Source organism: Pleuronectes platessa, chromosome 3, assembly GCF_947347685.1.
Source record: "Pleuronectes platessa chromosome 3, fPlePla1.1, whole genome shotgun sequence".
Lineage (NCBI taxonomy): Eukaryota > Metazoa > Chordata > Actinopteri > Pleuronectiformes > Pleuronectidae > Pleuronectes > Pleuronectes platessa.
The window spans coordinates 16,192,007-16,218,221 of NC_070628.1; the positions used below are offsets into that span (position 1 = coordinate 16,192,007).

Below are 26,215 nucleotides of genomic sequence, written 5' to 3' on the forward strand. Positions count from 1 at the left end.
TAACAAAGGCCAGTAATGACATTCTCGTCTGTAGCAAATAGAAATAGTCTCCTTGTATTACTACACAGTTTCCGGCCTCTGGTTAAAACAATGTTATCTTATTAGCTGCTGCATCTCAGCGGAGACGAACAACTTTCCCACGTAAATCAGCAGCGTTTATAGACAACAGAAGATTTTTGTTTGCAGTGTACAATACAAAACTTGTCCATATTGAGCGCTGGCTGGCATATTGGTGGCAAAACAATCTAATTGCAATCAAGTAATGGCGCATGTACACAAACCACAATGAAAGCTTATAATCAGTGTGAATCAGAGTGTAGCCTAAAACTGTACGTTTTCTAATATTTCCTCTTTATTCCTCGCGGTGACAATACAACATACCTACCAGGACAACACCCGGATCTGTTCCAAAGTCCAAAGAGCACTCTCCCTAACCCCACTGTCTAAGTGCCCCTGAGCAAGGCACCTTACTCCCCCAACATCTGCTCCCCGGGGCGCTGTGCATGGCTGCCCACTGCTCTGTGTGTCCTGTGATGTTCACCAGATGGGACAAAAGCAGAAGACAAATTTCCCTACTCTGCATGTCGTGTGATTGTGCATGTGTTTGGGATCAATAAATGTATCTCGTATCTGTATCTCCTATCTTATACTGATGTTCTTTTCCTTTCAGAAACAAGTGAAGATGAAGTGAACGAAAGCCCCCGACTGGATGGAGCTGCAGTTGTCTTAACCAACGGTGGAGGACATTTCAGTTTGGACACTAATCAGAACAGCAACGGACCAGTCGCTGCTGCAGAGGGTGTCGTGAGTATGAAGTCAGAGCCTGCGTTGAGCCTCTGTGTTTCTGGATCGGAGCCTGTTCATGTTCCAGACATCAATATTAACGAGGAGGACGAAGATGAAGAAGGAATTCTGGTGATAAGAGCAGAATGTGTGATCATCACTGATGAAGGGGAGGATGCACCAGAGGATGTAAGACCCCAGGAAGATGAGCAGGAAACCCCTCTGCCAGATCAAGAAGGGGAGTCTGTGGAGGAGGTAACGGCTCCAGAAACCTTCACACAACCAGACAAAGGTCAGACATCTGATCCAACTGCAGAGGCACAACCAGACACTGGAGACCGAGATGTGGACGGTGACATCAAGACAAATGAAAACATAAACGGATCTGAATCTGAAGACCCAACATCTGTGCAATTGCAGTCCCCAACCACATACGTAGAGGGCGCTACTGTGGCTTTAGTGCCGGTCTACTCTGAAACGCATCCCTCTACCGTCACATCCAGGGTTGAGGTTGAAGTTGCAGCATTGTCACCAGAGGGAGCCCAAGATCCTACCACTGCCTGCGGCCAGTTTCAGGAGGTGCCCCTGGCTGATCCCCAGGTGAACCAGAGGACAGAGGCGGGGCAGGGGAAGCAGGAGCAGGAGCCCCTTCTCTCCCAGGTGGCAGCCCCCCACACTCAGGTGGATCCAGCGGCAGTTGCTAACAGCCCAGCCAACTCAGAGACACACAGCCCAACAAGGGCGAGTCAGGGAGAGGAGACGGTAGCACCCAAACGCAAAACCTGCCAGTGCTGCTCCGTCATGTAGACCACCTCCCTGCACATTAACTTCCTCTCTCCCTCTTCAGTCTGCAGGTCTCCCTTCTCCGTGATGTTCAACTCCTTACACACTCCTTCCCCTGTCTCTTTGTTGCAATGCACCCACCCTTCTCTTCCCTTCCCTCCACCACCCGCAGCCAACATTCCATGCGTTTGTCTCAAAACGTCCTCATCCTTACTCTCGAGCCTTTATACTCCAAGAGGAAGTTGGCTCTCTGCGACATGAAGTGAGGAGGCGGAGGAAATGACCTGGACTTGTCAGTGTTTAAGTGCCTTGAGGAGCTCTACATTTGAAAGTCTCTTCACACAAGTGTATTTTCATTTCCTCTGTTTGGAGACGAGCCAGCCAAGCAACGCAGCATCCCCAAACCCCTGATTTAGATGCAGATAAGCAAAGACTAAAACATTATTAATTTTAATTGTGTCTACATGTGAAGTGCATCTGGTATTTTTCCTAATCTGCATATGAGATTTAACTGGAAAAGTCCGAAGATCTAGAGAGGTTCAGAGAGGATGCTCTTCTAATTTAATGACTTTAAAGCTGATTTATTTTATTGTTTTTTTTGACCTTTGTATTAGAGACATTTTAATCCAAGTATAGAGCTTGAATATTTTTATTTACTTTGTAATACAGGTTTTGAAAATATAGAGACTAATAGTACGGCATTTATCAGCAGCAGGGTGCAGCACTGAATATTTGTTGGCCACTGTTAGTTGTAAAAGAGAGATTGTTTTAAAATACCTGAGAGTATGAAAGCTTTGGAACAGGGGCTCCTGACACAGCTCTCTGCACGGACGTGTACACTGTATACAGAAAGCTTGTGAAATTGAGAGTGTCTGATTCATGAATGATTTAATGATTAAACTGACACGTGTCATACAAAGCTGGGTGTTTGTCTAACATTTCTACTCTTTGTCCCCAGAATCACATTTCACATTTCATAATAATAAAGTACTTTGAATCAAAGTTCTCAGAGCAGATTCAAGCTGAAGATCCTGGTTACTTGTCATGTTTTCACCCCTGTCTGTTTGGTGTATGGTTTGTTTGTGTGTTTACCAGGATTACACCAAAACTATGATTTCACAAATCCTCGTCATATGACATGGGCCAAGAAAGAACCCATACAATTTTTGGCGTGGATCCAGTCCCATCCCCAAAAACTTGACTTTCTTTAACATTGCAAAATAGTTTCTTTTGAAATGTTCCCCTGTTTCCCAGAGTATAATACATTGACCTTGTTTAAAAAATGTAGCATATAAGAGGAATTGATACAGTTGCATCTCAATTTAGGGTCCACATCCTTTGGAAGTTGCATTTCAAGATTATTGCATCACCGTGGCGTGACTAGTCCAATAATATCTTTCCTCCCTTATCCTCGAGGTTTCAACAGGTGGACCCTTCTCAGGCCCACCTATCCCAGATTTCATTGTGCTTCCCCGACAAACAGTTTTTCTAACTGAAAATACCAGCAGCAAGTGACATGACCAAAACGTCCACTGCTTACAATTTAAAATCAATCAGTGTGTTAAAAAACTGAGAAGTATGAAAACTGTTGTCTTTCCCATCTGCAGCTGTGTAGACAACAGTGGGCACGGAAGCTGCCTCCTTTGTGGGTTCCATGGACCACATCTTTCAAACAGCAAACAAGTGATCAATCTGATACAAATCGTTGAATTAAAGGAGACTGTTGGGCCTTGGCGGAGGTATGCGCCCAACTGAGTGACATTTCTTGAGGACTCCACCAATACCTTATCTACACCATGTAAGACACCACACAGTAACCTGAAGTTTTAGTGAATAAAACAATCCAATCCCAGGGTTTCAAACGATAACATAATACATGTGTACTCTTTACTAAATGCTTACAACAAGCTGTGCAAAAAGATGAGGCTGGTATTCCCTGCACATGTCTAAAAAAATCCCCTATTTATTCAAGAATATGACAAAACTGCCGGGGTCCCAGCAGTGTCTTGGCCACATCCATCAGTAGCTCCGTGGTGAACAGCAGGGTCCTGACAAGGGTCAGACCAGAGTATGAATCATCGGGGGGGGAGTAAACGGCAGTTTGTCCTGTAACTGTAAAAATACATCCCACAGAGATCAGATCTTTCAGGGAGTCTTCTCCAACTGTGAAGGGATTTCAGAGAACATCGCAAAGAGGCAGTACAAGACATGAAGTGGAAGCATAGTCATCAAACTGCCCTAAAGAAGAGAATGATCACTAGGGTCATATGCAGCTGGATATTGAAGTATGTCGTCCCATCCATCTCATAGAAACCTGTCTCTGGGTTTACAGATAATCGTGAAAAATCAGAAAAGATGAGCTCAATATCCAGGTTGAGTGGCTTTTATTCTCCAGAGTAGCTTTTCAGAATAATGTTGATGTTTAATTTCTGTGTAATTTACATTTCCATCAAACTAATTAAAGGGGGGAGGAACCTTTTTTTATTATTCTCCACATTTTGACCTGTATTTTACAGCAAAGTCATTATATGCCGAATACAATTATCACAAATTTAGTGATTAAAGTGGTTTCATTCCCTCTTTAGCTCTTTAATCAACCTAGCAATATCTGAACTGATTATTGACAATATCTATGCATATGTTTATGTATAAAGGTTTCTCAAGTGTGTCTATTAGGAAGGAATCTGAAAGCAGATTGTAGGTTCTGTTGCACCAGGGAAACTTCTGTTATTGCTCTTGGCAGAAGGTGGAGATTAACATTAAATCTCAGATTCACAGGTTGCTCTCAAGTGTTAACAATGTGTCACAGTCACAGTGAGGTCAGGAAGAACAACATCCCAAAAAAACACTCAGCGAACTCATTATCCAAATAATTAGTTCAATGCACATTTAGTTTGTGTGTGTGTGTGTGTGTGTGTGCACGGTTGCCTTCCATTGGTTGGTGTCAGTAAAGATTTTATTATCGAGCCTTTGGATCAACTGGATTGGTAACACGAGCCAAGGAATCAGACTCGGATCCAGAGAACCCTCACGAGACCAGGGTCTGGATTTCATTGATCATTCACAAAGCAGCAGTCCAGATAAGGCAACTAAAGGACAGGAGGCAGGGCAAGGCAGATTTCTAGATTCCAGAAACGCAAAAAAAATGTCCCACACGAGGGAAAAAACACAATAAAAATCACTGGAGTGGCTGCAAATGAAGGTAACAACAAACAATGGAATGGACGGACTATATAAGGGGTCGACTACAGTTTAGGCTTTAACGTTCAGAATGTAAGATTTAGGTGAAAGTGATCTATTGGCAGAAATTGGATATAAAATAATCCTAGTTATGTTTACACTAGTGTGTTTCATCTAAACTGTACGAATTGTTGTTTTCTTTACCCCCAGATTATATTTAACTAGTTTTTTATTTACATTAGGAGTGGGTTCTCCCTTCGGAGGTTACCATGGTTCTTACAGTCGTCCGAACTAAACACCTGAGCTTTTATGACCAATTGAAGGCCTCCACAGGTTCTCTTTCATGTTTGGAAGGGGAGGGGGAGGTGAGGGGAGGGGCGAAGTGTTGAAATCTGTGTTGTCCCAGCCGAGGGTCACTGTTCTGGTTGCAAAAATTATTCTATCAAAGTCTCAGGGAAATGATCCTACTTGTCACTTAAGGTCTCCATTTCCAGGTTTAAGTATTTTTCCACAGAGCAAGATACAGAATAGTTGATAAAGCCGGGTATGCATTTGACTGTGGATATAATGTGATTGACAGCTCGAGCCGTTCTATTGGTTCATGTTGCAGGTGAACCAATAGATAGGTGGGCGTGAGTTGGCCAGGGGTTCCAATACTACGCTCAGCCAAATGCCCCTTTTAACCATGATGACATCAAAACTGTCCTTAACAGGAAAGTACCAGTGTTCCATTAAAAACTGGGGGGAATTGGTGTTTGTTTTATTCGGACAATATGTGACTAACCACCAGCCTTGACCTTTTGAACACCATTGCAAACAAGAAGTAGTACAAACACATAAAACCTTTAATTTCACAATCACAAACCCCCCCCCGGGTGGGTTGATACGGATGGTTTCTATAAAAAACAGAAATCCTCTTTGCCACCAGGGTGCAACTGAAACATGACACAAACAACCCAGCAGCAAGACAGCACACGACACAGAGACATGTTGGCTGTATTAGTCACAGTTCTCTGCTGGATGTCTGTGGGCCACTCCGCTCCTCTGATGTGCAAAGACTTGATCCGGCCTTCGGATCAACTGGATCCCCATCATCTGGAGGGAAGATGGGTCTTAGTCGCTGGCAGTCTGGCCAATAACCTATCTCAGAATATCATGCAAGCAAGAGACAGCCTTACCGTTGACTTCAACACTACCTCTTACACACAAACCAGCAGTTTAGGTGACCGTTGCTTTCGAGCCCACTACAACGTCTCCATGAAGGACCACATCGTCAGCTTCAAGCAGAAGACCTTAAGCTTTACTGCCAACTTGCTCCACACGTCCTGTCCAGACTGCGTGCTGTTGACCGGAGAGTTCGTATCGCCATTTTATTATTCGAAGGACTTGTACATGTTCAGCAAGAGGAGGGAGGTGACGCAGAAGGAGATGGAGGAGTTCGGGGCTCAGGCGGAGTGTCTGAACATGGGTCCGGCTATCGTGATGGATCCGACCATGAAGCTTTGCCCCATAACGCCAGAGTAAAGGTATCAGCTCGAGAGACTGAGGGGCATGATATCTGCGTCCATGGCGGATAATTCATGTCATGTAAATATACAAAGAGATTTATAAAGATATATAGCATCAGTGTTTTGAGTGTTGTTGGAAATTGAGATGAAACTGCTCAAAAAATGTATTTTGAATTCATATTAAAGTCAAGTGATCATTTCTATTGTAAAAATAGAACTTTGATGCATTCTATGATTTGCCAGCTGTAAATACTTTGTCCAAAAACTGTTATATCTCTATAACAATGCTTGTATTATGAAGTATTATCACATAGTCATATATCTTTAGTGATTAAAGCATTACATATGTTGGGCCTTCAAATGTCTTGTGACTGTCTTATTGACAATTATCCAGGTTTGTTTAATAAATGTTTTGTTTTTTGCTCAGATGTTCCAATAACACAAAATCTCATATCAGTATGCTTTGAATGATGTGCACATCTGTTTTTTAATATTGTTTTTGGGGGTGATGACAGAAAATCAACAGGAACAGACAGATGACAAACATGGAAAACGTACATAAAACAAAGGAATGAAATATTAAAGTAAATAAAAATGACAAATATCTATGTTCAATGCTGCAAACAGAAGCAATGATACACCACATACATGTATTATTCTTTGCTGTGGTGCTGGGCAAGTCTTGCAAATGGCTGAACATTCTTAGAGTTGGTCATTCCATTATATGACTGAGACCAGGTCAGCCCTCCATAGTTGGAACGAGGGGGAGAGGGTGATTTCCATTCCTTAAAAATGTGTCTTTTGTCCACAATCATCCCTAGCACTAGGATTGTTGCATCGTTATTATGTGTACAGCTTAAGTCTGTAATTAAATCAGACTTTAGAAATGTTACTGTTTGTCTTTTGACAGTCACAGAACTGACCGGGGGAGAAGGGACTCTGGCCTCTGTGTTGCATAACAGGACATTTCTGATCCAACTACTTAGTATATATATACAAACTGAGAATAATATTTTGCAGGAACAACAGCTGTTCATATATTTTACATATTCAGACATATGTTTGTTCATGTGTGCCTAAGCTGTTATTCTTCAAAGTTCTTCATTTCCAGAACAGTCTCTCTGGCAGCACAGTATAAATAAAGAAACATTCATTTAAAATCAGAAAGACAGCAATGATTTATCAAGTTTGAAGTATTTTTTATAATTCATAAGCTACAATACTGATAATACTGATAATACTGATAATACATCCCTAACAACCGCTGGTGCTCTGCTGGTGGTTGGCAACTAAACAGAGTTTGGTCAAATGTTAAAAAAACCATAGTTTTAACAGCCAGTTCCTTTTAATATTTCAACCCCCAAAATGTTGTTTTTACTTCGTCAGATCCAGATGTCTATTCATTACCAAAAAACTTCAGAAAATTAACGTTTGCAACTTTCATTCACAGACACATCCACTCTGAATAAGTACAGTCTATTAAATATTCCATCACAAATATCCAGAGCTTTAATACAGAAGCTTTACAGAGAACAAAGTCATGCAGCTCGTGTTTTTTTCTCACAGCAACAATAATTGTAAACACTTGTGAGGGACAGACAGAAAGGGGACTCTGCTCTCTGTTTTTTTCAGATTTGTGAAACTTTTTGGGACAACTATATAAAGGCAGCCAAATCTCTTCAGCGAACACATTCTCCCCAGGGCACCTTCGAACTCTCCAATATGTGTTTGGTTGTGTTTGCCGTCGCTCTCCTCTGCTCGGTGACTGTGAGCCACTCATCCCCTGTGGCCTGTGAAGACCTGGTCCGGCCCTTGGACCGACAGGACCTTCGACACTTGGAGGGCCAGTGGGCTTTAGTTGCCGGCAGTCTGAGCCATCTGCCAAACCTGGAGCGGTTCAAACAGAGAGACAGTGCTGCTGTGAACTTCTCCAGGAACCACAGTGACAGCCACATTTCCTACACTCGCGCCATCCGTGTAGAGAACGGGTGCATGTATGCTACTTTCAACATCTCCTTCCAAGGCAGCGGCTTCACCTTCGACGGGACAGCTCAGAGCAACCTCTCTGCACACTTCGTCCGGACGTCCTGTGGGGACTGCACGCTGATGCGCATGGACCTCCCCGGGAAGATGACGCACATGTATCTGTTCAGCAGGAGGAGGGAGGTCGGGCAGCAGGAGATGGAAGAGTTCAGGGCTCAGGTGCAGTGTCTGGACATGCCTCCACCTGTGGTCATGGATCCTGAGAAGGAGCTTTGTCCAGAAGAGACGTCAGCAGCTCAGAGGGAAAACTGAAAGAAAGAGAGGGGCCTGGAAAGACCATTCGCCCGGCACACACACAATTATTCTCAAAAAATGCTGAGAGACAGAACATGATTCATTTTCTCTGTCCTATCATCCCATGGCTTCACCTGAATTTAACACAAAAAGAGATTGTGTATTTAAAATCATGACACTTGTATTTCTTGCTTTTCGACTGATCTATAACTACAAATAAAAACACAGTAAACATTCAACTTGTGTCTTTCTTATCACCAGCCCAGAGCAGTTCTTCCTTACAGTGTAATGATAATAGGTGCAGGCCACAGAAACGACAAACCACTGTAGAGATAGATCTGAATACGTGAGACTGTTTGAAAAACAAAACCCTTGTAGTGTCCGGAATGTGCGAACTTAGCATGGGAATCAAACACAAACTAACAGTCCACACAGGGTTTAACAAATACATACTTTTTGAAAAACAATATCAAGAGCATATTTTATTCAAAATCAATGAAAATCACATGCACTCAAAAAGAAAATTGACTTTGTGTATTTTCAGTGATTTGATTAAATAAATTATGTGTTCAATGTATATTTTAGTATACATTTAACTTTTAAAACGTTTTATTCAGAAAACACTTCTTTAAAAGTGACTCATTACATTGAACTTAGCTAATAAAGTTATGTTGAACATTAATGTGTAATTGAGACACATAAATTCAACATCCTAGGCCCCGGTTTTTGAATTTAGATTCTCAATCTTGTTTGAAATGTCACCTAATGGGAGCTACAGACTTTTAGGTTAGTGGTGTCACTGGTGTCCCTGAACCTCTCTGAACAATATATTCTCAGAGTGCCACAAGATGATTCCACCTCTTCACACTGGTCAACATCTGTAATGATGTTTTTAAACTGGTCACCAGTGATCAGGTGGATTTGAAAAGTTAAGTAGGTCTTTTCACACAACATTTTCACTTTATATATTGTTTATTTTTATAATAAAACGCCTCCCTTCATATTTGGACTGTTGTAGTTTCACACCGTTGTTTGTTGAAGTTGATCGCAGGACGCAGTAAACAAAGAGAAGATGGGATTTGTTTTATTTTATAATTCTTTTCTATCCCTACCTAAAATACCATGACAAGTTTTTCCACCTGCCAGTTACATATCCCGAGTCAATATTAAGTACCACTAATCAGTGGGCATCATGTGTTTTCGGTAAACAACTAAAAGAGAGCCAAAAACTGTTAATAATAAACTGTCAACCAAAACTGTCTTTCATTTCACAATCAGAGAATCCACAGGACTAAACTTTGCTCTTTGTATTTGCAGTGTTGTGAAACTGGAGGTCCTAAAGTGACTATAAAACCAGACTATAGTTTTATACAAATCGACTGTTTGATAATCCAGAGACATGTTTGCTCTTTGTGTCTTAGCTGTCTTCTGCTCGGTGACTCTGAGCCGCTCAGCTCCCCCGGCCTGTGAGGGACTGGTCCGGCCTTTGGATCCATTGGATCGCGATCATTTGGCGGGAAGATGGGTCATGGTCGCGGGCGTTCTGAGTGACCCCGCCCACTTGGAGCACTTCAAGACTAGAGACAGCGCCGTCATCACCTTCGCCAATTCCAGCGATTCCTCCAAACTCTCCTTCACGTGCGCCTTCAACTTCGGCGGCAACTGTCGATACCTGCACTGCAACATCTCGCTGGTAGGCAGCAGCTTCACCCTCAACGATGTCAACGTCACCGTGACCTTCCTCTCCACGTCCTGTCCCGACTGTCTGGCGATGCACTTTAACAACCGGGCGAGCAAGGTGCAGCGGTTGTACCTGTTCAGCCGGAGGAGGGAGGTGGAGCCGAGGGTGATGGAGGAGCTCCAGGACCAGTCGCGGTGTCTGCACTTGACTCCACTTGTCGTCATGGATCCCACCAAAGAGCTCTGTCTGAAGGAGATGAGTGGACAGAGGGACACAGGGACTCAGACTGTCTCGTGATACGTGGTCACTGTCAGAGGAGGACGTGTGGCTGAACTGTGCTGGTTTTGTTACTAAGAGTGACTTCACTTTTGTCTTGAATAAAAGTTTTTCGTCCTGAAGCAACATTAAAATGGCTGACTGGTATATTGTCACATAAACACATGAACAATTTCCTATTCAACAACAATAAATCATTGTAATATCTTTAAATTAAGATGTTTTAATAATTAATCGAAAGTTTCCTGTTTTAGTTTTGCAATCTCCCTTCTAGAACAGCGTTGATGAATGTATAATGTGTGTTGACTGGATTTCACTAGATTAGCTGATATTCATTTGCTCGAGTTCGGTTTATCTTTTCCATTTGGCACATCAATAAGTGAAGCACCTTCAAATACAAAGCAGACAAAAGAAAATTATATGTATACATATGGTATCACAAAAAATATGAGATGAGGGATAATTACATTTGTGTATGTATTATGAACAGTACACACTATGATCAAATGGTATTTTATTGGTATAGGTAATTTTATTTTAACATTTTATAATCATATTTGTTTTAAAAGTAATATTAAGTTATGTAGACTCTGTATCAATCTTTTCCTTTACATGACCAAAGAAGTTAACCAAATGCAGTGATGATAATAATGATAAAATAAATAATGTCAGAAAGTCATTTGTTTGGTTTATTCACGTTTCATATTTCTGTCAAGAAAATCATCAGCCAATGGTTTTCAAATGTGCGTAAATACTTCATAACTCGAGAATAGCTCAGAGTGGTTAAATACACATGTGTGTTTTTAGACTTGTGCAATTTTAAACCATATTACCATGAAGTGTCTCATGACGGCATTATGGCACAGAGCATCTTTAAACCATTATTTTGTAAATCTTTGTTTTGCTATAATGGATATTATGAATACAGCATATATTAAGTACGCTGTGAATACTGATAGTAACACATGTTGCGGTTACAGGGTTGATTGACTCGCTGAGCAGAAGGAAAAACACAGACACACAGACACAGTTTAGTAGATTATTGTTTATACGGTGAACTCAAAAACAAAATGACTAAAACAAGTGAAGCAAAAGTAAATAGAGTCACAACCTCTTACTTCACACTCACAGAATAAACGGGACATCCTGCTCTCTGGTGTTTTTCAGTTCAGAGTACGAGTTCAGGTTTAGTCATCCAACATGCTACAAGAGAGTGAGTGGCCCTGTCACTGAAACCACTCAGTGGACACGTGCAAAATATTTCTTTAAGTAGCAGAGAAGACGTATACGATCAAAGTGATAAAGTGGCAGTTTGCTTTCTCACATAATATTAATAATAATAATAATATAAATTGGACCAAAAATAAATCATGCAGTGACATAACCACACAACTTTCCTCTCCTGATGCCCTCGCAATACATCTTTACACAAATCCATTCTCATCAAATTTTCCCGTTTTTCATTTTCGGGGTTTTTAAATAAGTACCTGCAAACATCTTTAATGAACCCTCATATTTTCATTTGACACAAGGAGGAACAGAACGTTTTTGCATGTTTGTTGCCTGGATTATGGGCATTTTTATTATTCCTACATTTATCACTATTTAAAATGTCTCTTGTCTTGATAATACACTTGACTATAAATAACTACTGTGTGCATTGTTGCTGTGTAGAATAACTTTGAGCTAAGGCAAGGTTGGGGATAAGTTTTAAAATAAGTGATGTTATTCCATTGCAAACTCATTTTTTAATTTCGCAGTAAGTAAATGGTAAATGGTTTGTATTTATATATGGCTTTAGTAACCTACAACGTTAACTCAGGAAGGAAAACAACTAATAACATGATTTTCTTTCATTGCACAATAATGGAATTCAGTTAGATAAGAAGTAGTGGACCTGTCCTGTGTTGCAATAGTGGACTTTCTTTCTTTCACGCAGTTAACACTATAAAACTGGACCCGTCAGAAGAGACGTTACAACTGAGAAAACGCACCGGAAGGTAAAAACCTCATATTAACACTTAGAAGCAGCAACAAGCATCCAGAGACATGTTTGCTGTGTGTGCCGTCGCTGCCATGTGCCTGATGTCTGTGGGCCATTCAGCTCCCATGGTCTGTGAACAACTGGTCCAGCCGTTGGATCAGCCAGACCCTCATCATTTCGAGGGCAAATGGGCTTTAGTTGCCGGAAGTCTGAACAATGTGCCGGCCATGGAGGCGCTGAGACTAAGAGACAGCGTCACTATGTACTTCACCAACTCCAGCAACGCTTCCAGCCTCTCCTACACCCAAGTCAACCGCTTTGGGGACCTGTGCCAGCACCGGCGCTACAACATCTCGGTACAAGAAAGCTCCTTCAGCTTTGACGCTCAACGCTTTGAGCTCACGGAGTCTTTCCTCCACACGTCCTGCCCAGACTGCCTGGTGATGAGGTGGAACGTGAAGTCAACGAGGAGGAGCTCCATGGACTTGTACCTGCTGAGCAGAAGAAGGGAGGTGGAGCAGAGGGAGATGGAGGAGTTCAGGCATCAGCTGAGGTGTTATCGGCTCCCTGCACCGGTCGTGATGGATCCCACCAGGGAGCTTTGTCCAGAACAGCCCGAGAGCCGACCGACAGCTGCAGCTCAGACTGAGGAGACAACAGTTGGACAACAGACATGAGGCCCATCTGTATGTAATGTTCAGTCAAAAGTAAAAAGGTCACCAGCTGCCTTGTACATGCTGTAAATGTTTAGATTCCTTACATTCATCTCAATATAAGTCCAGTGGGCTTCTACCTCTATCTTTTTGATTCCTTATTTTTTTCAGGTTTTTGTTTGTCTCTATATGATCAATCCCAGCTTCTCTCCATCAGTGACCACGGCTCAGTTTCAGAGTGAGAGGAAAGTGAAGCAGGGGAGAGAGAAGCCTCCTGCAATTTCATTTTAATTAAGGTTAATAGGAAAACTCTTTGAATCTTTGAACATCCTGACTTATTTGCCAATACAAACAAGAAATCAATATTGCCCATTGAATCAGCGCCCTGATGCTGCCAACATGGCATGGTGGGATTTCTTTGTACAGAATGTCTATTTATGTTCTGTTTCTGTGTTGTGGTTTTAAAAGACATGTATCTCTGATGCAATGCAGCCGACAGTTTGAGCAATCTGTGTTTTTCTCTCTCTCTCTACTATGCAGCCACCTGCAAAACTGAAAATAAAAGCTGAATCCAACACAAATAAAAACATTCTCTTTGTCTGATCTTGACACACTCAGTAGTTTTGTCAGTGCAGCCACACAAACTTAAGTAAGATGGAGTTTTGGGGCCATATTGAAGAAGAAAAAAAAGAATTGTTATATAACAGGAACACAAACGTAATAGATTGATACATGACTCTACTTTTGATTATACTAGAAGTATTAAAAGTAAAAGTATTTGCAAGGAGTATCCAATTTCATAATGCACCTGAGCATCCACCCAATTTCAGTGTGGATATGGACATCGTGTTTTTCACTTTCTTTAACATTACAAGTGATTTTCAGCATTTTCAGTGTTTTCCCAGTAAAAAATTCATGGACCTTGTTAGAAACAATCTGGCATATTTAGAGCACTGAGGTGTGTGCTCTAGGAGATCCCCTCTGCCTGAGTCTCAGCCTCTTCAATCCAGTTCAGCGTTTGTTCACCAGTGATGCTGCTTCTGCAGACTCATGTTACCTGTCCGCTCTGATTGGATTAGTGAGCCAATCTCCTTATTACAGAATGCTTTGTAAACATACAGTGATTGAGGAAGAGCAGATATTTGCTGATGTACCTGAAAATAAATCTACTCAAGTGAAGAACAGATACATGAAATTTATAAACAGTGACAAAAATACATGGACCTGGTTACGAGCCACATCTGAGTGAAGGTTACACCCTGCTCGTAACAGAAATATTCTTTGAACACGGATGTTTGTATTTGTACCTAAAGAGTTAATGAGATAAAAAGTATAAAGCATGTAATCTCAGTGGACAATATTGAAATGTGCAGCGATACAATCACACCACCTCCTTTTATCCCTCCGGTACATTCTCTCATTCACTTGCACTGCGTGTAATTAATGTGTTGCTCGCTAATTGGATTAGTAATATACATTTTCAAAGCCACGGCAATGGGCTAAGCCTCCAGCGCACGTGTTTGTGCATGCACACGTGGCCCATTCTTGGAGAAGTGTTACTGAATGTTTCAAAAAGGGGGTGTTGTGCACCGGGGGTGTTGGTGTGCACCGGGGAGGCAGACGCAGGCAGCGAGGCTCTGGAGCTGTGAGGAAAAGAGAGATTTTCTCCGGTGTTCATTAAACTCTGGTTTCCCGAAACAAGAGATTTTCAGAAATGCATCCCTGTCACTCGGAGAGCATCTTCAAAGGCGTTTGTTAACAGGTACGTGCAACTGTGGATTTAAGTTTTATGTGCGAACTTCTCTACTTTGGTTGAGCTTGGAATTTCTTCTACACATACCTGAACCCAATTAGATGAATAACAGCCACCAATAGAACACAACAGTCACAGAAATGACACAAATCAAAGTAAGTGACTGTAAAATATGCAAAGAAGTCCGATAGATAACAGAAAAGAACTTTGTTAATTAATCTTTTGCATTTATTCCAATTTATGTTCATTCGTGTCAAATGCCCTCACATCCTGAACTACCTCAGGACGCTGCTGACCCCAAATAAAGAGGGCAAGTGAATTTGTAAGGCCCTGTCCTAGATGTATTTTTAATGATGATAATGAGCGAAACACAAGACTGTTATGTAATGGAGATTTAATTTGCATCCCCTGCAACCTGACTTAACTTACCCAGAGAGCTTGAGAATCTTTAGTTAGATTCTGCAAACTCACTCTGTGCATCCTAGGAAATATGACAAAGCAGCACATCATATTAGACACTTAATGCCTCTAGTGTGTTGATGCGAATGTGCCTGAGAGAACAATCGTATTACTGCATACCAGAGTTTACCCTCAGATTACGTTACCGTGGCTCCATTTAAATGAAGGATTAGTTTAGTGATGCAGGATCATTGTATTAATTGATTTAATCTTGCTTGTTTTCAGCAGGTTCCTCGGCAGAATTTGCAGCTGTTGGCGAATAAAACTGTTTAAGCTCAGATTTGCTCACCAGAGTTTAAACCCACTGTGACAAAGACCTCGTTCTCCTGCTTTATTTAACAATGACACCTAACGCTGTGACGCAAGTGAGTGACAGTGAGTGGATGTGGCTGGTGAGTGGTTCCCCAGACCGACCGTTGTTGATTGTAAACAGCGTCTGTCGTGACTCACAGACTGTTCTGATCCTTCACCCACATTAGGCCACATTGTTCTGTTGCGGTATCTAAAAGCTCTGCCGCTATAATTACCAAAGTGTTCCCCATTCTTCCTGCCATGTCATGCTGCCACTTCTTATTATCTATCTGATAAACTGTGCGACTCCACCTATCTGTCCTATCTGGCCCAGTTCTCCAGAGATTAGTCATCCCCAGTGCTGTGATCTGCGTTCCCCTTAATGATCAGTCACAATGGCAAGGATCGCAGTGTGTGTGTGTGTCTCTGTGTGTGTGTGTGTGTCGTCCAGGTTTTACTCATGTCGTGGGGACCTAAATCTGTTTACACAGTCACATTATAGGAACAAAAACATGACCATAATGTTAATCAATCTTAAAATCAGGTTATGGTTATGTTTAGGCTTAGGTTAGGATCAGGGTTACCTTTAGGCAAGTGTTTGTGGTTGTGTGTGTGTGTGTTTTTGTGTGTGTGTATGTATGTGTGTGTGAGTGTGTGTGTGTGTGTGTGTTTGTTTGTGTGTTTGTTTGTGTGTAGGGCGGACAATTATATTTAATTTGGGAAAAGTTTAAACTGTGTGTAAAAGAAATAAAAGGTATTGGAGTAGCCAGGGTCCACTTTATTCAGTTTTTCACTATACTCAGCAGCCTCTCCTATTGTTATATCAGATTGTGTGTTGTGTGTTGTGTGTTGTGTGGTGTGTGTGTGTTTGTGTGTGTGTTGTGGGGTTGAGCCATTACCCAGCCTGTAAGCTGATTAAAGGAAGGTTTGTTCAGCAGAAAACTTTATACATCACACAGTGGAGGAGAGTAGGTGCTCCCTGTTCCTTACAGCCGAAGCCAGGCACCACGTTAGAAACAGATTAACCGACGACAGCGCGCTCAGTTTACCATTGAAAACATAGGACATGAATCCACTGCACACTAACTGGATGTTTGCTGCTCGAATCTAATCCTGCACCAGATGCGTTGCACAACTCGTTTTGCACAAACACATGGATTGGTGACAGATTAAAAGAAAAACACGACACAAAGTGTTATAGAAATAAGAACAGCTTCATCGCCCGGAGATCCTTCCAAGTATCTAGGTCGTGTTAACACCATGCTTCTGATATATCTCCACTCATTTAGAGTTACTGTCTTCTGTTTCCGTTGAAGTACTGTATGAAACTAAAATCCTGCAGATAAGGTTCATTTTGTTGAGATGTGAGGACTGTGAAGGCAACACCATCTCATTTTCATTCTCATTAAACCAGTTAGTGACCTCATGTGTCCTGCTTATCTGTATGTGTTGCATTTCTCCACTTGTTTGATCATAATTCCCATTAATTAGTTTCTCATTTGGGTTTGAACAAAATGCATTTCTGTAGCAAACTAATCATTGTAACCTCTGATTCCCCATCAAAGGTTCCCATTCTAAAAGCAGGGGGGAAATATCCTGTCATGCAAATACAAATGGAATTTATTTTGACTTGTGTCTTCCGCTGTAGGATTGCAACACAGGTTGAATGAGCTATGAATATGTCACCCTAGCACATGTTTTAAAATCATTCCACAGTAAATGTTACAGTGATGACAAATTGATGATTCATTCCCCCAAAACCATTATAAAACAAGTCATTCAATCTGTGCTGATATAATGGGATCTCTTATAATCACCCTGTTGTTCCCCTCTCCCCTCTCTTTCTCCCCCTCTGCCTTCATTCAGACCGACTGGCAGAAGGCCGAACATCCTGCTCACTCCAAACTGTTCTACATTACCAGATTTTTCACAATGGCAACAAAACCCGATGCCTGGCAGCAGCAGGGTCCCATCAACTCAATAGACAAGCAGGTCAATGTGTCCTGGGCGCAGGGTGAAGTGGGCTCCACCGGTGGCCACAGCTCCCCTCTGCAAGAGAAAAGAGCTCCCAGGGCAGAACCCGAAGAGGACATAGATGACCTGGAGCCTGGAACTCAAGGCCAAACTCTGCAGGAGAACCAAACTCTGTCGGGAATTCAAACAGGGGATGCAACCGACTTGGAAAATCAAGAATCAACAACCAGCAGGGAAACGCTAGAAACTGTGACAGAGGAAGAATCAGAATTATCCCAGGCTGAGGAGGAATCAGAAAATCCTGCTGACGTATGTGAGGATGCTTTCTCACCCCCGCCTCCTCTCCTCATTGCCTCATCAACGGATGAATGCTTGGAGGCTGAGGGGTTTTCCAGTCTAGCGGACGAGGTTTCTGAGTGGATCAGTGATGCTAAGATTATCCCGGACCCTGCAGAAGACCTAATTTCTCCTGATAACGAATGGGCCCTGACAACTCAGCTCACTGAGCTAGTTTATCATGAGGTAGAGTCAATATCCAAGGAGATGACAGCAGATGATATGGCAGCGGAGGAAAATGACACACAGCTGCACTTTTCACCTGACGCTTCTGACAACAGTGAGCCTGAAAATAATATATCTGTGTCTGCTCAGCACTCTTCCTCTGACAGTAACAACTCCGATGATGTACGCTCTCCTCCTTTCGCTGATGAAAGTGAGGAAGAAGAGGAAGTTGTTATGGATATTGCTTCTTGCCAGCAGGAAGGGAGCACACTAGATATCAGAAGCAAGCTTCTCCAACCCTCATACTCCAGTGCCGGTGGCCCAACATCCCTGCTGCCTGCAGTTCCCTCAGCCAAACAGCAGGAAGAGCTGTTGCCTCAACGCCAAAGTGCACTTGTCCCCAAGAGAGCAAACCAGGAAGCTACACAACAGGTGCAAGGCCGGAGCTCTCCACCTTTGTCGACCGTTGCCATGGAGCCATCCAATCAGGGTGGGGCAGCCTCTCAAGGCTCCGGGTGTATTGGAGCTGGGAGAGAGAGGCACAGCGGGGCGGGCGAAAGCACAGAGGGAGAATGCGAGCAAACAGGTGAGGAGGAAGGGCAGAAAGAGAGTGGACCTGACAGGAGCAGGGCAGAAGGGCAACACAGCGCAGGACAGTTCAGATCGGTCCAACGACAGGAGCAATACATGAAGGGAAACTTTGACCAAGGGGTGAATTTTAAACACAGTGATCAAGACAGAATGGAGAGCGACTGCTGTGATGACAGCCAGAGCGACAGTGGAGTATCAGCGGACTTGTCCCCAGGCAGCACTTTGGGGGGCAACACCTCCATCTCCACGGGGACTCCAGCATCCAAAGAGACTCCCATTGAGAGAGAGATCCGACGTACTATAGAGCGTGAACACAGCCTGAGAAGGTCCAGAGGACTTCCAAATCCCCCCACTTCTCCAGAGTATGTGGAGATTCCTTTAAGGAAAAACATTCTCTCTGAGCCGCTCAATATTAAGTCTGAGAGTAGTCAAGGCAAAGACAAGCAGTTTGCGGGCAAGAAGATGCAGCAGGAGATCCACCAGGAGACCCAGAGAGAACAGGACCTGGTCCAGCTGGGGAAAGTTCCGGGTTTCTACGACAAAGGCACAGTTCGCCAACTCAAAGACAAGAAACAGCTTTTTGAGGCCTTTCAGCAACCCAGTGACCCGACTTTGTCGGTCTCAACCAGGAGTAAAACCATGTCCTGGTCCTCATTCGGTGACGTCTCAACCTTGGAGGAGAACCAGGAGGATACCTTGTCACATACATCCACCATAGGAGCCTTGTATGTGGAGAGGAGCCAGAGCTCAGACTTGCTCAGTCCCCCAGTGAGCCCTTACTCAGCCAAAGGAAGATATTCAACCTACTCAACCCCTTCAGTACTGGGGTTCTCCAAGGAGACAGATCACCAGGTCATCATCACGGAGAATAACCTGAGTGTCCCTGCTCAGAAGCTCTACCACGCCAAACTTGAGGCAGAGCCTGTCACCACAGTCGACTCTGGAGATCCATACATCTCATCACAAGGGACAGGAAGAAGTGGTGGGATTATCGAGGAGGAGGAGGAGGAGGAGGAGGAGGAGGAGGAGGAGGAGGAGGTGGCCCTCAAGGATAATCCCTTCTTCAAGCTGCGCTCCTCAACAAATGTAGCCAAAGTGGAGCAGGATATCCAGGAGACTCAAGAGAGGGAGAAGGAGCTCCGTAAGCAGAGGAAGAGTCTGTATGGGGGAGCACGGGGTGTACAAGTAGGAGGAGAAACGATTCCTACAATGTCTTCCACCTCTCTGAATGGTCCAGCTGTTCCTGACATACCTGACTCCCCTCCCAGGTGGAGGAACGGACCCTCAGCAGGTGAGTGAAGCACCAAGTATGGATTTAGGGGTAAAAGGTGTCAAATTGATTCTCATACAGACAGCGTGCTTGTGTGTGGAAGCTTGTTAGCATGGGTGTGTGTGTAACTTTTGTATCTGCGCTGAGATGAGGAAAACCTTCCCTGAAAGAGCCCAGTGAGCACACTATTTCATTTTTTCTCATGGTCAGTGGAAAACCACACAACAAATTTTTCGAAACCAGAGTTTGTGGTTACCGGCAATAATTCAGTGAGACTCTGTAGCTTCACAATAAATGCAGCATCTCTCTTATTAATTGCAAAAGCTTAGGGGAGGAAAACCCCCGAGTAATAACTCAGCACTATTGTGTCAGCAACAAAGGTTGAGTCTAATTTTGGGGATGAAGTCTAAATCCAGCATTCAGAAAGTGCATGCAACTTGTTTTTTAAGTTCTTATGGTGATAAACAGTTAGTGTAGAGACATATGTCATATAGTCAGTGCAGCAGCCTACCGAGAGGTCGGGTTGTGCTGCCACTGTGGCCATGTGCTGTGCAGCACTGATTCACAACCAGGGGTACTTGTTACCTAGTTGCCAGGGAATGTGTTGAGAAATATTTGTGAAATCAAATACATAAATTAGAATCTGATTAAACAAATATATCCACACGTTGAGTCAGTTTTAACACCTTAGTGACAGTTCAGCTGTCAGGAAAAAATCCATGCATAAATCTTTGAAATAGCCAAAGGAAATAGATACATTTACAAACTGCTACTACAAATGGATTAATATAATACTATTGGAGAAATGGAAATAAATATGTATTAGATAAACTATATAAAAATCAGGATGGTCCCAAGTGGAGACCATACCTCCACCAGGGCCCAGCAAGATCCAGTTCTTTATTTGGATCTAGATGCATGCCACTGATGGGTTCGGTCTTTGATCGTGCCCCACCCTCCAAAAACATAATCTCCTCAGTTGAAGTAACAATGTAATCCGTGAGATAATAATGATAAGGAAGTAGATGGGACAAAAGCTGTGCAGTTGCTTTAGCTGTTGAGAAAGAAAAATGCTTGTACTCAAAGTGTGTACTCAAGGTGAACAAACCAACCTAACAAGTTAATTTATTTAAACAATTATATTTATATACAATTATTAGTGTTGATTACGTTCATTTTAAAAGCAGTGGTCCCATTTGGAGCCTGATGGGTGGCGGATTTTTGTTTGATTCATGTTTGTGTGTTTTGTTGTCAGGAAGTGTTGCTCTTTTTTTTCCCCTTTTCTTTGTGACTGTATGAAACTGTCTCTAGTCTTTGTAGTTTAATAAATGTTAAACATTTCTGAAATGACAGGGGTGTGCCACTGCAGGACTGAATGACCATGACTCATTGTTGGGAAATGAATCATTTTATATTGTCTCATTTTCAATGAGTTGTATAACCGGTCTTTTAAATGACCGTCCTTCCTCTCTGGCACCTGCTTTCTGTTGCCATTTCACCATGTTCATTTTCATTAAAACTGAATTCTCTACCCAATTCCTTCTCCATCCCTGCCTGTCTCCCATCATCTCTCTGCACCGCTTCACTGTTTTCGCGACTAATTTGTTTCACGGAGGCTTTATTGCTCGCAGTGTGGAGCACAAACAAAACACAGGAACACCTTTGCCTCATTGTGAGACCTTCCTTCACCCACCTTTTATTCTTTGTCCTCCTTTGTAGCACAACCGTCAGCTGGCAAGGTGAGCACATGGCTGCCGGCCCAGGCTGAAGAGGGGAGGACTGCTCAGCAAGAGGTGAGCCCGTAAATCCAGACGCAGTAAAGTATAGACAGAGCTGTTTCCTCCATGCTACTCTTTGCTCTGCAGGTTTGACCACGTGGGAGAACAGAGCAAGTCTTTTTTTCTCAGACATTTACCTGTCTTGCTCACTTGGTATAGGACATGTAAATGTAGGCAAATCCCCTTTCTGGGTCATTAGCCCTGCTTAGCCATAACTCTTGTGTTCAGGAAGTCAATTAAATATCACGTTCAACCATACACTACATATAAAGATGGACAATGCATCGCCACTGGATGTTGAAACAACATTTCCCCTTCCCGATGCACATTCCGATAGTTGGACTTTGTGTGTTAGCTGATAACAAGTACCTATCTGATACCTTTGCAATTAAGAAATAACAACTTATATAATCTACTTTATTAGCCGTATGCTTCCAATCCTGTATGGAAGCGATGATTGCCATTACTGTTGTATGACATTCTGTTTGTGTTATGATTGGTAACACTAGAGCCACCCCTCGAAACTGAAGTCTCGCATTCAGTACACATCTTCATTTTACTTGTGTGACTTCCCAACATGAAATATTACTAAATTGCTGACACTTTAGCTCTGGCTAACGCTACGCTACTGGAAAGGATTATTTCTTCACCACTGTAAAAAACAACACTTGCCAATGGCAGTGCATCGAAACTGCACGCCCACTGGCAATGTAGTGACAGTTGGTCGCTTGTCAGGTTTAATTTGAGACCTGGGAGGCGGGGATAGCAGCTGAAGCTCCCCTCCTTGGATAGGTCACTTTGAACACTCCGGTCCCTTCCCTATCTGTGGTTGGAAGCCCTCATGCTGTTTATCTTTATATACAGTGTATGGGTTCAGGAAAAAGGAAGCTGATTTAAACAAAACGTTCACAAGGCCAATGGTCCAATGAAGAAAAGCCCTTAGGAAGATGTCTGCACCTCCTCTACACCCAATGTGGGCCTCAAACATCTGATAGCACACAGAACAAACAGCGAGGAGCTTATCTTTAAAGATAAGGGAAGAAGGCAAAGAACCCTGAGACTGAGAGGGAAAGTCAGTGTGTGAGTGTGTCTGTGTGTGTTTGTATGTGTGTGTGTGTCTGCAGTCGATGGTGATTAAAGACGAAAGTCAATCGACAATCCCACAGATTTTTTGTTACCTGCCTCGTGGGTCTCAAATCTCTTTGGAACTGTGCTATCTCTGATTAGAGCCGAATGCCGCTCCATGGTTCCTGGGGTTTAATTCAGTCTGGCTTTGATATGCCGGGTTCGAGCTGCACGGTTCGGCTTGACATTAGCAACATTTCTTTTCCCTCCCTCTCTCCACGCTCACTGTCACATGCGGTTCTCCCGGTCCCTCCTCCTCCTTCTCATCTGCTTTCAGCACGGACCTGGATCCTGATTACAGTTGAGAATGAAATGGAGGATTGCAGCAGGAATTGGCCTCGGTCGTTGACTCAGTTGAGCGAGGCCTTGGATCATTTTTGCATTAACCTCCCTCTGACTTGCAGAGCTAATGATGCTCATCCAAAAAGATGTCCTCCAGGGGGAAATAAAATCATCCTTCTCTTTTTATCTTTTCTCTCCCCTTTTCCTTGTTTTCTATATGACCCTAAATTTCCCCTCCCTTTACAACCAGGTCCCCTGCAGTCCCCGGTCCCCCAGACAGAAGACCCCTCTAGTGCAGCGCTGGGAGTCCGGCCTGGTCAACGGACACAACGAGGGAGACGACTGAGGAGACGCTGACAGAGCCAAATGAGCGAGGGAGGAAGGTTTACAAAAGAGGGCTGAAAGGCTGTGATAAAGGAGGAGTGCCTTGTACGGAAAGTGGGAACAGACAGGAGGAGGGATCGGTGATGAAGAGGAGGAGAGAGAGAAAGACTGAGGGGGACAGAAAGAGGTCAGGGATTTGGGATTGAAAGGGGGTCGGGAGGATTGGGAGCACGGGGAAGGATCGGTGGTGGACTGAAAAACCCCAAAGAGTTCTTCAGCAAGGAGGGGAGGACAAGGAGGAAGGAGGGGAACCTATTAGTGGATAAGCACTCGGCCTCCTTCTAGTGCTGGGAACTCTGAGACTAATGAAGTTAAAATGGGAAGAAAAATAATAATGCACTGCAGAAAAGAAAAAATGTAAATGTAGTAAGAATGGGATTTTAATGAACTTCCTAACCGTTGGATTTTTGGAATAACAATGATTATTATTTGATATTGAAAAGAGCTTGATAAAACAACTTGTCATTCACAGTTTTGTGCTTTTATTAATGATGTGGTTCTCTGAGTTACCAGTTTATTACACTTGTGTATTAGCAATGTAATAAATCCGACCGCTGTGCTTTTAAATATTTTTTATTGGTCAACTTTGCTGTAATTGAGGAGGTTGCGTTATAGCTGTGTGGCTGTATTAACTGAATTAACAAGATATCTTTCAGATGTAAGTAAATACATGAAGAGGGAGAGTGTAACAACTCTCAACTATTGGCACTCAGTAAACTGTAGACCTTTGTCAAGTCCCCTAATGAAACCACATTTAAATTCACTAGATCTGGATTTTTATTTGGATCTGCACCAAATTGCACAAACTCCTATATATCGTTCCCCTAAACATGATTCAACATGATGAATTATTCTCTGAGAAATTTACAAACATGTTGGAAAAACACCCCATCTCCCAATGATAAAGAAAATGTAATGGATTGGTCTCCACAAAATGTCATAGAAATGGATTATGTACTTTTTGTGTAATCCTGTTAACAAACAAACAAATGGAGACACAAACATAGCTTGGCAGAGGTAACAATTAAATGAACCACAGTCATAAAAATGAAAAAAAAAACTTGAGCCCAACTTACGATTGTTTTTTTCCATTTGATCACTTTTCAGAATAAACTGGTAACTCGGTGCAGATACTGCACAGGTCTTAGTATCAACAGCTTCTCCTTCTGTTATTGCATGCCTCACAACTTAAAGCTGGATCAAAGCGTATGAGGAAACATTCTGCTGGTTGCAGATCTGATTAATACCATACAACGAAAACCTAATGAATAGCTGCTCTGCTGTGGGATATCTAACATGGTGCAATAAATGAAGTACTTTGGAAAGGAACTTGATACACATATAAAAAACTGTCGCCTGTATTTATTTATGTAAAGTTAATATGTTCAGTGTTATTCGACTATTATGATAAAACAAGATTAAAATTGTTGGCCACACCAAAGCTGAGTGATTTCTGTAACTGTGAACACATTGTCCTCAGTTTCTCCTGCAGATGGTTTTATTATTTTCATTTGCTTTTTAGGATTTGGTGTCCCACACCACCCACTGCAAATCATTTATTTTGATCTTACTCCACATCATTAAAATTTTCAGAAAAGTACTGAACTTTTGCTCTTGCCACAAATCAACCTTAAACATTTGATGAGGTGACAAAATATGGACATTACCATAAAGCTTTTTAAATTAATGAAATATTTTGTTCTGTAGACTATTTATAAACAAAAAGTGGAAATATGTTCCTTTTATTGCTGAAGAGACTCAGGGAGAGGAATAACTCCCCGTTGGACCTCTTAAAAGGACTATTTATATAGCACTCATCTAGTCTTATGGACCACTCAAAGCACTTTACAGTACAAATCACATTCATCAATTCACACACATTCATACACCACCTCTTCAGTGCCTTGCCCAGGAGGAGTAAGGGTTCAAACCAGTTAGCGGACAACTCGCTATTCCTCCTGTGCCACAGGAGCTCCAAATTACTGGTGTTTAATTCTAAATAAGTCTTTTTAGGTGGTGTAATGCTCTGTTAAAGGAGCTTTTAACACCTCTCTCACATATAAAGCATTCAAAAGCTCCTTGTATTTAATCCTATTTCACAGCTGGGGTCTCTGAAACCTGAAAGGTAATTTGCTGTTTTCTGGGGCTTTTCAAACATGTCCTCAAAATAAATTTTCGTTTAGAGGCATATCCGAAAAAATGAGCCCATGAAATACCAAAGCACTAAATCACTTAATACTTTTAAAGAAGGTCCAGGGTCTGCAGGAGCCGGAACACAACATTTACCGTTATGTTAATAATTCATCTCTTTGAGCTGATAAAACATAGACGGCTCACTGCTCCCTATAAGTGAAACCAAAGCATCTCGATCGACCCCTGGTGGTTGGCTGAAGCATAGATCATAAATCCCACCTCCTCCATCTTAGCAGATGGGACATGGACTAGACTGAAGAGTCAAAGTACAAGAATACACCAACAGTTTTTTACTCAAAGGTTTCTGTCATTTTTGAACACACTGATGTATGTTGTGCTAATTTTTTTATTGACTAAGTTTGGTTTAATTACTTATTTGACATCAGAAAATGTGGGTGAAAAGTCCTGTTTGAAAGCTGCGACTGCAACTGGTCAAACACATGTATCCCCACTTACCACTGCTTCATTACTGGCTCCAAAAGACGACTT

General features: G+C 42.5%; 2 protein-coding genes across 5 annotated transcripts in view; both read left to right on the forward strand.

Annotated features, from left to right (window-relative positions):
* palm3 (paralemmin 3) overlaps window positions 1-2,485 on the forward strand; it is a 31,621-nt gene extending 29,136 nt beyond the window's left edge. For all 4 annotated transcript variants that reach the window (XM_053419086.1, XM_053419087.1, XM_053419083.1 and 1 more), the window contains one exon: window positions 671-2,485. In XM_053419086.1, the coding sequence (XP_053275061.1) occupies window positions 671-1,590 (920 nt within the window). In that variant the 3' untranslated portion in view covers window positions 1,591-2,485. The remainder of the gene's footprint in view (window positions 1-670) is intronic.
* A 16,082-nt stretch (window positions 2,486-18,567) lies between these two features.
* misp3 (MISP family member 3) lies at window positions 18,568-24,974 on the forward strand. Its single transcript, XM_053419435.1, has 3 exons — window positions 18,568-19,985; window positions 21,684-21,757; window positions 23,400-24,974. Exons 1-3 carry the CDS (start codon window positions 18,575-18,577, stop codon window positions 23,493-23,495), a joined length of 1,581 nt encoding a protein of 526 aa, XP_053275410.1. The 5' UTR covers window positions 18,568-18,574; the 3' UTR covers window positions 23,496-24,974.
* Window positions 24,975-26,215: the final 1,241 nt, after the last annotated feature.